Consider the following 13,965-nt stretch of genomic DNA (forward strand, 5'->3'; position numbering starts at 1 on the left):
ACTTAAAAACTGAAAATGAATGAAAAAAACTTAATTCTCTGTTTTCCTGGTATAAATACTCAAATTTTTGGATAAAAACTAAATTGCATTTGAAAATATATGCGTAGCGATGAGCGGTCAACTTCAATCGTAGGTGCAAATGTCATCTTCTTACGTAGCCATAATAAATCGCCCATTGCTTTATCTCCAACCAGATTACGTGGATTAGCAACACCGCAAGAAACAAAAGAAGATTAAAGCCACTCTTGGTAATTCCTGCGAATACATCTTTGTAGTAAATTCACAAAAATAAATTCCGGCGAATAATACTTTCCAGTGTATACCTCTGAACAGAATAAACCCTGTCTTTAGTGTTATGTTTATTTTTTATGTAATATTTGTATGTATATTCCTTTCTTTCTTGTAATATTTTTAACAACCAACAACTGAACATGCATGGTTTATAACCATTTCATTATATACCTGTGAACAGGATAAGCCTTATCTTTTGTGGTTATAGGTCTATATATGTTTTTATGTAATCTTTGTTAGTTCCTTTCTTTCTTCTTATATCTAGAACAACCAACAACTGAACATGCATGATTCATAACTGTTTTATTATACACGTCTGATCAGGATAAGTCTCATCTCTGTATTTTGCACATGTTTATTTTTGATATAATGTTTGTTAGTGCCTTTCTTTCCTTTAATATAACAGCCAACAACTGAATATTCATCATTATGTTTTCTAACAAACAGTTTTTCAGTCATATGACGACAAACTTAATTTTGAATGTCCAGTTGTAAAAATTTGGACTTCTATGAATCCGAGCTGAAGTCTAGTATGCAAAAATGCACTTTCAGAAGCACATAAGATGTTAAAACAATGACAAGGCTTTAGTTTTTCTGGTAAGAAATTAATCAAACTTCACAAAAAAAAATAATGCATAAGTGGTCCTGTAATATGAATGAATTCATCAGATTCAAGCAAACTTGACAGTTAACAGAAAAATTCTAAACTTCTGGTGAAATAAAATACATACATTTATGTATCTGATAACGTATAATAATACTAGCTTGTAAATCTTTGAAGGCAACTGAACAAGGAAATGTTTACCCCCCTTCCCCAAAAAGCGCCCTCTTGAAGGCAAATAAATGTTCTACAATACTACTTTTGGTGCTGAAACTTACATTTTTCCATTAGGATATCATCCTAATTTACATACAAACCCCAAAATATGTTTGTAAGATCACTTAGAACTTTCAGAATCAGGCAAAGTGTTCAATTTAATCATGCAATTTATAGATCATTTACCATAAATCACAGTCAGTCATTAATGCTTAAGTGTTCATGAACTAGGCAGACTGCTTGACCTACATTTATTGACATTATCTCTACCGCATTCCCATGGTGTCTCCCACCAGTTATACTATACCTGCACTTATACACCATTTGAATGCCAAAAAAAAAAAAAAAAAAAAAAAAAAAAAAAAAAAACAGGGAAAAAATCACAGAGCAAGTGTACCATATTGGCAGATCACCTTACCTCCTTATAGAGTGAGTAGAGGAACGTAATGGTCTGAATAGTTTTGCCCAGTCCCATCTCATCAGCCAGGATAGTGTCTGTACCATTAGACCAGGAGTACCTCAGCCAGTTTAGACCTTCTAGTTGGTAGGGGTGCAAGGTGCCCCCTGTCTCGTCAATGTACTCAGGCTGCTTGTCCATCTTCTTACGCAACTGTCAAAATCCCATATAGCATACACTAAATCACCTAGAATATCATGGAACCTTCTCATGACTAATCAATCTGCTGTACTGATTAGCTGAAAAATTGCATGACACGTTGACGTTTACAGTAACTCACATACAACACACATATTACTTAACTAATTACCTTCCTGTGCCCTTCTTCAAGGAGTTAAATATAATCCTGGTGACTGGAAAACTATTTGGAACATATGTGTTTAACCCTAGTAAGCAAAATGTGTTTAATAGATAGAACTGCCTTTCAGTATAAAAAGGGCCTAGCCTGACAGAATCCACACAACTGTGACACAAAACGGATGTATAGGAGAAAAGCACATTCAATGTCAGGTCCAATCATGCTACAAAGGAAACTTGAAGGGTTTGGGTTGTAAGTTTTCCCTATATACATGACTGCACAAGTTACACCTTTGTTAAAATCAAACCTGAAAATCACACACATCCAGAAATGACAATGTGACAATATATGGGCTTACATCAGCTGTGGGGACAAGTGGTGGCCCCTTGTAACTCTCTTCCTTCTCTCCTTTCTTCTCTTTGCTCTTTTTCTTTGATTTCTTCGAGGATTTCTTGGAACTTGTGTCCGATGACCCATACATAAGTTGTCTGAAAGAGGGAAAGGAAAAGGAAAGCAATGATTAAAGGGACTAATAATTCCTTCAAAGCTTTGCTTGACTATGGTGATAATTTGTGTTTTGGTGGATTTTGCCTACATCAGGGCTGCACAGAAAATACAATTGAATATATTATATAATAATATAATAGATTACCTGAGACTCTCATACTGCTCGATGGATTTTTTCAGGGAGACCAGCTCGGAGTCCTCATTTTCCCAGGTGGCCTGATCGTAAGGAAGGTCACGCCATTTAACCAGGTACCATGTCACACCAGCACGTGTACATCTGCCACAAAGACAACATTAGTTATTCGCTAATTATCTCCAAGACAGAATTCTCTTTTATGGCACTTCTGTCCATAACCTGAGGAAACTTGGCCTAGCCCAGGTAAGTCAATTGATTTATGTTCAAACAAATCACAGAAATTTGCCAATATATCTTTCACACTAAGCCCACAATGCATATCAGCCATGAAATTCATACTGGCTACAGTGTGCTTAAATTCATGTAACAAACTTTGTCTGCAAATACAAAATTCCCAGTATCGTCTGGACTGAAAGTTATTTAATGCCATATCTGTTTTTCTTTCTTCACAAACAGTTCATGTTATGGGCAGAGGAAACAAGACAGCCCAGAATAAACAAAAGTGCCCAGAGGAAACAAGAGAGCCCAGAATAAACAAGAGTGCCAAGAGGAAACAAGAGTGCCCAGAGGAAACAAAGAGTGCCCAGAGGAAACAAGAGAGCCCAGAGGAAACAAGAGAGCCCAGAATAAACAAGAATGCCCAGAGAAAAAAAAAGAGCCCAGTCATCTGCTTATTGTGACTGAGTCACTAATACCCCTTGTGTTAAGAGTCGATCACTTTTCTCAATACATTCTGACTTAATACATTATGAAAATTTGGTACCTGTGGTTGATAATTCTGTGGATTTCTAGCCACTCTGGCCTCACTCCATAACGATAGAAGCGCTCCTCTAGGTTCTGAGATGTGTCCTCACTTTTGTAGCCACGCCCCTTGTCCTTCCCACCATAGCTACTGCCATCCTCTAATGGCGGGGGTTCGTCCATGTCATTTTTACGAATGTAGTTCCTGTACATTGCTGGGTGATACACATCCAGCTAGCACAAACACATAACCACAATTATCATTCAAAACAACGCATGTTTTCTCACTGTGATAAGTTTACATAAGTGGCTTACTCCTGATTTAATGAGTCAAATAAAGCCAGAAAGAAAAAAAATAACAGCAGTATTTGGCTTTTTAGAAACAGATATGTACATGAAGTAATTTTCACCCCTGTCCACAGATTTGGCCGTCTAATGTGCACACTTTCTCAAATTTTCCCTATCCCTCCCACTCTAATTTTGTCAGAATAGGCAGTCTTGATGTCTGAAATCCGTGTTCATATTCTCACACTTTCTCTTGGGGTTACATACAGGTTCCTTATTATTATTTTATTAAATCTCATTTTTCTGTATTAAATGCAGTGCCCTAGCTTTACACAGTAATGATTTAGAAATTAACCTGCAATTCAGATATCCAGCTACAGTGCCAGTAAGACATGTCCAGCCATTTGATAAAGAACTCTCGGGTTGGCTTGTGGTCAAACTGTAGAAAAAAAAAAAAATGAATATAAAAGTAAACAACAATCTGTATTCCGAGATATTTTGATTATAAGAAACTAATTAAATTTACACATCAATTACATTAACGAATACATTAGCTACAGATATCAATTCACGAGAAAAATAATTTTCTCAGAAATGAAGTAAACAGAAGAAGTCAAATAATACACTTGACCAAAATGTTGGTTGGGAATTAAATTCAAAAACTGAGCGTACTGTTTTCTTGGTGGGACTGTGCGTGTGATCAAGTTCATCCTCCTGTTTGGGAGGCTCTGTCCAGCGCCAAGTCAGGATTTTTGACACCTTACCCTTCAGCTGTTCACACTGAAATGATAATCAGAAATCAACACATAAAAGGACTTCACAAAGCAAAACAATGACAGGACATCAGAAACCAGGACATGGACACCACATGGACACTACTGATAATATGGATATAGGCCTAAAAAGTGCAGCTTTATGCGAATCTTTCATATCTTTACATATGCTCTGTTCCAAATATGTGACAATTTGCAGTTCCATTGATGACTCACTTGAAATTTTCTTTCTTTTTAAAGGCACTTCAAAGTTTCACAGCAAAGGGTAAAACAAATGCTGCATTTGCAAAGCACACAAAATTCCACAGCATGAAAAGAACAAACATCCCAAAACATACACATGTAAAAGCATGTCATACATGCAGTTTTATTTTCCAGTTTAAGGATTAACACAATGGCATTCAACAACAGACTGGCACTCAAGTCTACAAGGCTGTCAATTTGGTTTACAGTAATGCTAAAAACCCTGAATAGAACAACTAGGAAATTGCTTAAAACTTACTGAACAGCGGGGGCAGCTCCAGTCTCCGTCTGGAATGATGGTCATGGGTGGGTTCAGACAGTGGGTGTGGTACGCTGACGGGCATGTATCACAACACAACAGCTCACCACCATCTTTGCACACACGACAAAACTCCATGTGTTCGTCCTCCTCCTGCTCGTGAATTCCCTCCCCTTCCTGGAGAAGAAAGACAACAACGATGAGGGGCTAATAAGTTCACCTAGGCTGGTACTTCAACATTCTCTATGTACTACACTACATATGGCTCCACAATAAGGTACTGTAATTTCCAAAAAGAGATACAGATGACACCTCTGGTTCAAGCTGAACTGACCACTGTTTTTTTGTTGTACAGGAGTAATATGTCCTCAGGATGTCCACAAAATGTGATTGCAAAGTCAAGAATGACTACAACACTTATGCCCAAGTGACTTGGGGTGGGAAAGCTTCCTCATTGGTCCCAACTGTATTAATACTAATAAACTCCCAATTACTACTGCACTCTGAAAATATGAAAGTGTGAATTGTGGGAATGCTCTACTCACACAGTGTGGGCAGCTCCACTTGCCCTCTGGAGCCTCCTCAAGCTCTGGGTCCAGACACACCAAGTGGTAGGCCCTGGTGCATGTATCACACAGGATTATCTCCCCTCCCTGCTGACAGACTTCACAGTAGTCCTGATGATCAGTCTGCAAGACACAAAAAAAAATCAAATCAATACAATATCTTTACCAGAAGTATTGGATGTCAACATGTTTTAGAAACATACACATTTCATACTATCCATTTCAAACAAAATTCATCATTCTGGAGCAGATAAATGCCATTAAAGAATCTGATTTTACTCACAAAAGGATATTATCAAAGACAGTGAAAACTTCTCAACAGATATCCAGAAGTTAACATTCAACAAAACAGGAAAACTTTTCTGAAGAAGGGTGTTACGCATCAATCAAATAATAATAAAAAAAAAAAAATCAAGAGATAATGCCGCTGGCACTGTGATCATAAAAATGTTTTTTCATTTCAACTTACTGTCTTTACCTCATATCCTTCAGCGTCCGGGTCATCAGGATATTTGTTTGTTGTCTTGGTTTTCTTTTTCTTCTTCTGTCCCGTTCTCTTCGTTTTGGGTTTCTTCACCTCAGCCTTGGATTCATTTAGAACAGCAGCCTCCTCCAGTTGCCTCTCAAATTCCTCATCACTCGTGTTGTAGGCATTTTCATCCTCATCCTGCAAGACAAAGACAAATGTTTTAAACTCCAAGTAACACTTGCTCTACTACACATTGACAATTGTATCAAATACAGTTGTGCTGTCCTGTTTAATACAATGTTCTTATCCAAAATATATTAAGAGTATTTTCATAAAACAAAATATGAAATACAGTTAACTTTGAACAAGAATAAGCACAAGTTCACAATAGCTACGGCATGACTTAAACAGGCAAATGTGAATGGCCCATATTAAGACAGGATATCAAAAATGTGACTGCTAACTGACAGCGTGGCTTACAGAGCTCCTTGTCTCGGCTAGATCATGTCTAATATTCGGATATAACAGGAGTTGACATGATGCTTACAGGAGATTGTATTTTCAATCGGTTTCTTGCTCTATTACAGCAAAGCCAATACACATATAAAAATATTGGCTGCTTAGAACAGAATTTAATAATGAAGATAATTCATTTAGAAAGTTTGCAAGTTTTCATCAAAAGCAAAGAGGTGTAAGAATGCATCTCGCATCTTTATACACCTAATTTTGTTATTATGCAAAAACTACTACATGAGATAACACAAAAAATAAACAAATACCGTGTAAAAATTGAACGAGTAAAACATGTATCAGCGCCAGAGAAGAAATTAATACAAAACCACTTACAGAGCTGTTTTTCTTCTTCTTTTTCTTCTTAGTTATTTTGATTTTCAGAGGAGCCACAGATTTCTTGCTTTTGGACTTCTTCTTTCCAGATGGAGTGTTCTTATCCGATTCTTCTTCTTCTGGGATGAAATCTTCACTCGGGTCATCCACTGTGAAAAAAATCACTGGTATGAAAAAACTGTCACTTCTGTGCAACTCAACTGCTTCATTTAAATGTACCCGACACACAACTCCAGCAACCTGGAGGCTGTTGGTATTGCCGGGCCAAAAATAGTATACAATATGAAAGATATGCAAAATTCAAATCAAATTTAGCTGACCAAGCAAACATGGCACCTACCAGGTTCAGGATCCACTTCTACTGCAGCTTCCGTTATTGACATGTCCTTCGTAGATTCAGAATCATCTAGTTTGGAGGACTTTGATGGAAGAGTGGCAGAGAACTCCCTCCACTTGGCTCCCATTAACATCACAATTTTTGGCATTGGGACTTTGGGATTTTCAGCCACCACCAGAGGGCGTATGTGTTGGCAATAGACTTTGTAATTTGTCAAATTCACGTAGTCCTCTTCATCGTAGATTAAGTCCACATCGTTCAACCCGAGCTCACGACAAACTTCCTCTGATGTTCTCTGTTGCTCCTACAACCATAAATGGGTTACGTAAGTTATATCATACACATACCTAAGTCATTAACCGGAAATCCCTTATATTTTTATGATCGTTATTATTAAATCATTATGTCCAATCTCACAATCTCCATGACGCAAGGCATGCAACTCGTCACATTTCAGACGAATTTTAGCAATATGAAAATATATGACGAGACTTCACTGAATTTAGAAGTTTCAGTCCCATTCCAATACAGATATTTTCGCTACAAATGGCATTTACCGATAGCCTTCTTATTTACAACAGACATATGGTTATGCCACTTTGCCCTGCCTCTTCTAAGTAAATTTTCAACATATGTATGACACATTTTTATGAAATGTTTTAAGAGAATAAATTTCAATCATTTCAGTACCAAGTCTGGAGTGACGGCTGATTCGGACTCATCTAGCTTGGAGGACTTTGATGGAAGTGTTGCAGAGAACTCCCTCCACTTGGCCCCCATTAACATCACAATTTTTGGCATTGGGACTTTGGGATTTTCAGCCACCACCAGAGGGCGTATGTGTTGGCAATAGACTTTGTAATTTGTCAAATTCACGTAGTCCTCTTCATCGTAAATTAAGTCCACATCGTTCAACCCGAGCTCACGACAAACCTCCTCTGATGTTCTCTGTTGCTCCTACAACCATATTGGTGTGTTTTAAGATACGTCCTACACATGACTAAGCAAGTGACACCTAACTCCCCAGTCTTGTGACCATTGCCCTCCATTCAATATTTATGTAAAATCTTACAACCTGAATGACAAAATGCATGCAACTTGTCACACTTTCTGATAAAGAGTACACCAGAAATGGCATTTACCTATAGCCCTTTTTTATACATTTGAAAACAGACATATGGTTATGCCACCTTGTGATACCTCCATTCAGTAAGTCTTCAAACTACATGTATTTATCACACAATTTCCATCCCCTGAGTAACAAATTTGGTGAGTGTACAGTACCCTCATCCTCTCAGCTTTAGTCTTCTTCTTCTTAGTCGGGCTTGGTGCGACAGGCTCCGGCTCCGCAGACGTATTTGCCTCTTCGGCCTGTCCTAGCTCCTCGCCCTCCGCCGTTGTGTCATTGGGTGCAGACTCTTCTTGTTCTGGAGGATCAGCCTGGAACAGTTCCACAAGAATTCTTAAAATATATTCTTTTCCACATCAGCAGCAATCAAGCCAGTTTTATAGTGCTTTGGACACCTGTTACTAATTTATTTGATTGGAGAGGAGACCATCTCATAAAAAAAATTTAAAAAAGGGCCTTGCTCTTTTTTTTTTGTTAAAATTTTTATTTTGATAGAACTTTTTTTATATTTCTCTGAATGTGAAGTCGTATAAAATCTAATATATATTTAAAAAAATCGAAACATAAAATTCCAAACCAAAACAATTTGGTTTGAAATCAGTGCGGCTATCTCTGCTAATAACATACAAAAATATGACCAACCTCAGCATAGTCGCCATCAGCAAAATGTGCACTCTCAGATTTGCTTTTCTTTTTCTTCTTTGATTTTTTCTTCTTCTCGCTGCCATCTTTTATTTTTCTTTTCTTTCCACGCTTCTCTTGAACATAGGTTTCTTCTGCAAAGAAAATTAGAACAGGAAAGATTAGCCAAACTGATATAAGACAATTATGCAACATTTATTCATTTCTTTTCCGAAGAAGTCTTCCAGGAACAATAATCCCACACAGAAAGGATCGGTTAAACCTTTAAAACATTCATGGAAATTCTACAACCACGCTGATGTTGTAAGACATAATATCCAGGCCTATAATTTACGTCACAAACAAGTTTTGAGAGGCCTGTAAACTTTGAAACATCTGTTCCTGTAACAGTATATCAGTCATTATCAGATGAAAAACAGAAAGAAGTTAAATGTAAACAGAGCTAAAATAGCCTACAATGGCTTCCATACAAATCAAGCTGGCGTCTCCTGCATGCAAACCCAAATTCTAATGATATGAGGAAGCGGGATGCAACTGAAGTAAATTGCACAATAAGAAGGTCAAGGTGGCATGTGTATACATTTCAGCCTATCTGCTGACAAGATAGCTCAAAGACCAGGAGATTGTTGTTACTGATCTCTGGACAATCAAGACTGTTGACAGTAAGCAGAATATAAGTCTATTCCATAATAATCCATAAGTATAGTCCATAATTTCATGGAATTATTTCAATTTCAGTGAAATTATAGGTGATAATGTAGTTGAGATCTGAGTCAACTATCTGGGTGAAGTTTGTTGGGAAGACATATCGGTAACATGAACAACACACTTTCACAGAAACCACATAGAACTTTTTCTCTGCGTTTCAAGTATATACATGTACATAGAACCTGTGTGAGAGGTTCACCTGCCATGACATTGAATCAGACATTACTTTTGCATGAATCTTTGTAAAAGTGGGTTTTGTTGTACTAAAAAAATAGACCTTCAGATTCTGTAGCACAACAAGTGCAAAAAATCTCTCTGTTGTTGGTTTCTCCACAAACAGTCAACTAATCGTTTGTTCAACTCTTACTTAAACAGTTTTGCCCACTGTACGTAAGACTTCCACTTTATTATGCCTTATAAATCTTACAGAATATTTGATATCTTGTATTTTTCACCAAAAATTAAGTTGGAGTTAAGCAGTCAGTAGTATAAGTTTGAATGGGAAACATATTTAGTGAGCACAATTACCACTGGTGAGTGACAATCAGTGAATTTCAAGTATTCTACAGTTCTTCAAATGTGATCAATGATGCAAGCTTTAACACAGGGAATCGATCTTCAATGCAAGCCAATCAGCATCGGTTCTGTACTCCCTTGACTGTAAATTTATGACTTATTCTGTGCACCAATACAAGTCTTCAGAATTTCTACGTGAGATCCAGTTAACACTTTCACATGATCCTGTTTCCTTAACTTTACTCTGCATGACATAACTTACCATGGCAACACACACTGTACATAAATAACATGTTGCCAAGGCAGTTCAGAAATCATTTGTTCAACGAAAAAAAAAGGTTTTCATAAAACCTCATGAAACCTCTTTGCTATAGACTGAAAGAATTTCAGCATCTTCATATCACAAAAGCTAGATCCTTGCATTCCTTTGAACATAAATTCAAGGAGATTATGAAAATTCAGAAAACCTCTGAAAATTTCAAACGACAAAATGAGACACATGCTGTAATAGTGCCTGCTATACATAATGCGCATTACAACTTAGCCTGGCTAGCCATTTATATACATGTACACTGCAACGTCAACACCAAGCTTCTTAATCATGTGGTGATCAACTACACTGTAACATGCAATACTGAAAGAAACATATCTGACAAGAGTGTATAGTATATACCAAGCCATAAAGCCCAATGCGTATACATTTATACTAAACAGTGTAGCTACATGTAGGACTCTGCAAACACGCTATTCCACAGGACATAACAACGACGATATCACAAACAGGAGTAGCAGCCCAGTATTGCTACACAAAGAAAGCCATTTCAATAACAAAAAACTGCTATATCCATAGTGTTTCACATGTCTTAACCAAGTTGAAAATGAACACAAGTGCTCATGAACTACATGTAGGTGCACATACCATTCCCAGAAAACATCTTAACATAAAATTACTCCTAATGCACAGTAGCCGAAGTGTGCTGTTTTCAGACAGACTTCCACTTCCATTATCATTAAATTATGAGCTTTACCTGCCATTGCAAAAGGGGAAATTGTTGGTCTTATTTGAACAACATACAGACAACCTAATATATTAAGAAAATCTTCACCTCAGTGAACCCGGAAACGTTTTGAAAATCCTTTAAAAAGATATATGACTGGTATATGGACAAGCAGATTTGTTTTTAACTTCATATTCTTCATGGTTATCTTAGACAGCCATGGAGAATTTGTACTGAACAGATATAGATGTTTACCAGCATCCTAAGACTATTAACATGATCAAAAATGAAATGTACAGAATTTTACTGCACCATGGGTGGGAAAAAAACAGAAAGAAAAAAAACACATACATACATATATTAATACAATCTAACACAAAAATCGGAGATAGCATGATGACAGACATAAGCAAGCAGCCAGGGTGAGAATTAAGGGGGGACAACTTGCGTTACTTACGGGCCACTCCACTTTCACCGTCCCCCTGTTCCACTGATGGGGTGTACACAGGGGAGTCGGGCGGCAGAAAGCTTGTGGGAGGAGGGTCGTATATTAGCTCTGAAATTTTTCAAATAATATACGAGAACCTTTGACGAACTTTGACCACAAATTTGTCACCATTATATCCTTGTACTCAATCTTTCATGATAATCTTTGTCAACCTAAGCCAGGCAGTGATACAAAATCACAATTCAGAAGAATGTGCAATACTTTGTTTAAACATTTAAAATAAGTTTCTTAAATATTAAGTATTTCACTTTCAGATACATGATGGGATATCGCCATTTTTGCAATATCAAGAGCATTTCCTGAGGTTTTTACATATTTTAGATTTGTCCCAATGACAAATTTATATTGCAGTCCATTGAAGACACTTGAGATCAGAGTTATGAAACAAAACACCACCATTAACAGCATTGAACGTTATAGGCAATGCAAAATCACTTAAGAAACAAATGCAGTTTCCATTTAAAAGAAAAAAAAAGGGTGTAGCTTCCACTTATAATATGTGGATGGCTCTGCATGGGGTGACAGTACCAGTTAAACAAGATTTTGTACCACCTGTATGGAACGAGGGGGAGAGGGGAGCATACCAGGGTCTTGTCTGGGATAATGTAAAAGCCAACCCACAGACACTGTTTTCTTAGTTAATTACTGCATAGAATTCATTGACCTTAAAACTTTCCCCACCCTAAAGATTCTATAAAATCATCGCTTTGTTTCAAAATCTTTGCAATGACCATAGTATGACTATGACTCTGCAATTGGCAGTTAGAATTTCATCTGAAGTAAATGTACCAAATAAGGCAATTTCTTAAGGATAGCCATTTTTAGTATCGGCATTCCAATTTCACATTAAATAAATAAGATGTTATTACTTGGTGATACTAGTGGATCTACTGAAACGTCCTGTAACTTAAATAGGAGCTTGTTCAGAATTTTTTTCATGCTGGGCCCCTTTTTGGGGTTTTTGAGCAACATGTATCTTCGAAAACTTGTTGTACTGTTTGCCTTGACATCTGGACATGCAACAATTTTAAACTTACTGCGATCAGGTAGGCCTACTGCATTACAGGGAAATGGCGTGAGATGAAAGATGTATGGTAAAGGTCCTACACTCTCATCTTCTTAAGCTTAGTGTGCAATATTATGATTAAAACTACATGTTGCCATTTATAACCCAACCATAAACAAATATAAACAAAGTAATTTAAAAGAAACATAGATGTAAGTCATATATTGTTACAGTACTGTTGAAAATATCACCGAAGACTTGCACCGGTAATCAGTTTCTTCCGATCACAAGTTATGTATTCAGGTTTCCAGACAATTCATAATCAAGAAAACTGCAAATCTGACCCTACACAGATTTCACACAATAGGTTTGACGATCGCAAATTTTATTCAGAATCAGTTGGAATTCTCATGCTCTATTCGCGACTAATCTACTTCCTTAACCCGTTAACGTGACCTCATGTCAAACCAACTGCGCAGGCGCAAGTGTGCCAGTTAGCACTCCAGATATTTATCCCGATATATATCCCCCCAAGTTTCCATCGACATTTTTAAAAAAATATTACTAATAACCTCACAGTACAATAATTTCCATACAGACTACACTCTTAATAAACAAATGAATGTCCCAAAAACGGGATGTAGGACGGGAAAATCCCCTCAACACGTGTTCTTCGGTGTATTTACAAGCCATATGCAAATGAACAAAGACGTAGGCAGAGGGGATTCCTTGAGCGGCGAATTCGCCGAGATAACCGGGAAACTCTTAAAACTAGCCACCGTCAACAAGGGTTAAGAGATAAGTTTGACAACAGAACCGATAACTCCAGTGAAACCAACAGTCTCAGGACCGAGTTAGCCAACCATCTAGTTATTTTTTATCCCGAAGGACAGGGGTAATTATTTGGGCTAGCCCCGGGTAGACAATGTACCTTCACCCGCCGAGTCGCCTGCCGCATCGTCCATTTCCAAGTCTCCAGAGGCATCGTCGTCCCTCTCGATGGACGCCATGGCTTCTGACTTCTCCGGCCTCTATCCTTCCCAAATACTCAGTAACTGTTTGTCTAAGTGAAAAAATGTCGCCCTAATTTGACATGTTTCTTTGGGGGTAGTTCGCCAGTCTAGTCCCTGCCCCCAGAAAAGTGGTTAGTGCCCTAATTGATCATGCGCGGGATGACGTCACTGATTGACTAGTACATCCCATAATTTCGACAATTTAGTTAATAAACTAGTCACGTGATACTGGCTTAACTAACCGTGGGTGTGAACAGGCTATCATATAGCTGTCTGAATGGGATTAGAGGCAATACCTGTGATGCGACACTAATTCTTAAATCACACATTACCTATGTCACGGCTGGGGAGAAAATATTCTCACATGGAATAAATATTGTCTATTTATAGCTTGCCACTGACGCAACACAAAAATCACAC

The 13,965-nt window shown here is 37.5% G+C and overlaps 1 protein-coding gene across 5 annotated transcripts in view; it reads right to left on the reverse strand.

The window, feature by feature from the left end:
* The window catches only part of LOC135474673 (chromodomain-helicase-DNA-binding protein 4-like), a 38,758-nt gene extending 25,105 nt beyond the window's left edge, over positions 1–13,653 (reverse strand). For 4 of the 5 annotated variants that reach the window (XM_064754223.1, XM_064754226.1, XM_064754222.1 and 1 more), the window contains exons 1-16: positions 13,464–13,653; positions 11,476–11,574; positions 8,797–8,930; positions 8,310–8,465; positions 7,716–7,982; positions 7,029–7,329; positions 6,689–6,837; positions 5,852–6,040; positions 5,353–5,496; positions 4,808–4,984; positions 4,205–4,312; positions 3,888–3,971; positions 3,270–3,481; positions 2,516–2,647; positions 2,222–2,351; positions 1,527–1,718 (exon numbers count right to left, since the gene is read on the reverse strand). In XM_064754223.1, coding sequence (XP_064610293.1) covers positions 1,527–1,718; positions 2,222–2,351; positions 2,516–2,647; positions 3,270–3,481; positions 3,888–3,971; positions 4,205–4,312; positions 4,808–4,984; positions 5,353–5,496; positions 5,852–6,040; positions 6,689–6,837; positions 7,029–7,329; positions 7,716–7,982; positions 8,310–8,465; positions 8,797–8,930; positions 11,476–11,574; positions 13,464–13,542 — 2,553 coding nt within the window. In that variant the 5' untranslated portion in view covers positions 13,543–13,653. The remainder of the gene's footprint in view (positions 1–1,526; positions 1,719–2,221; positions 2,352–2,515; positions 2,648–3,269; positions 3,482–3,887; positions 3,972–4,204; positions 4,313–4,807; positions 4,985–5,352; positions 5,497–5,851; positions 6,041–6,688; positions 6,838–7,028; positions 7,330–7,715; positions 7,983–8,309; positions 8,466–8,796; positions 8,931–11,475; positions 11,575–13,463) is intronic. The other variant, XM_064754224.1, reaches the window with a different exon arrangement.
* Between the last annotated feature and the right edge of the window lie 312 nt (positions 13,654–13,965).

Source organism: Liolophura sinensis, chromosome 9 (assembly GCF_032854445.1).
Source record: "Liolophura sinensis isolate JHLJ2023 chromosome 9, CUHK_Ljap_v2, whole genome shotgun sequence".
Classification (NCBI taxonomy): Eukaryota; Metazoa; Mollusca; class Polyplacophora; order Chitonida; family Chitonidae; genus Liolophura; species Liolophura sinensis.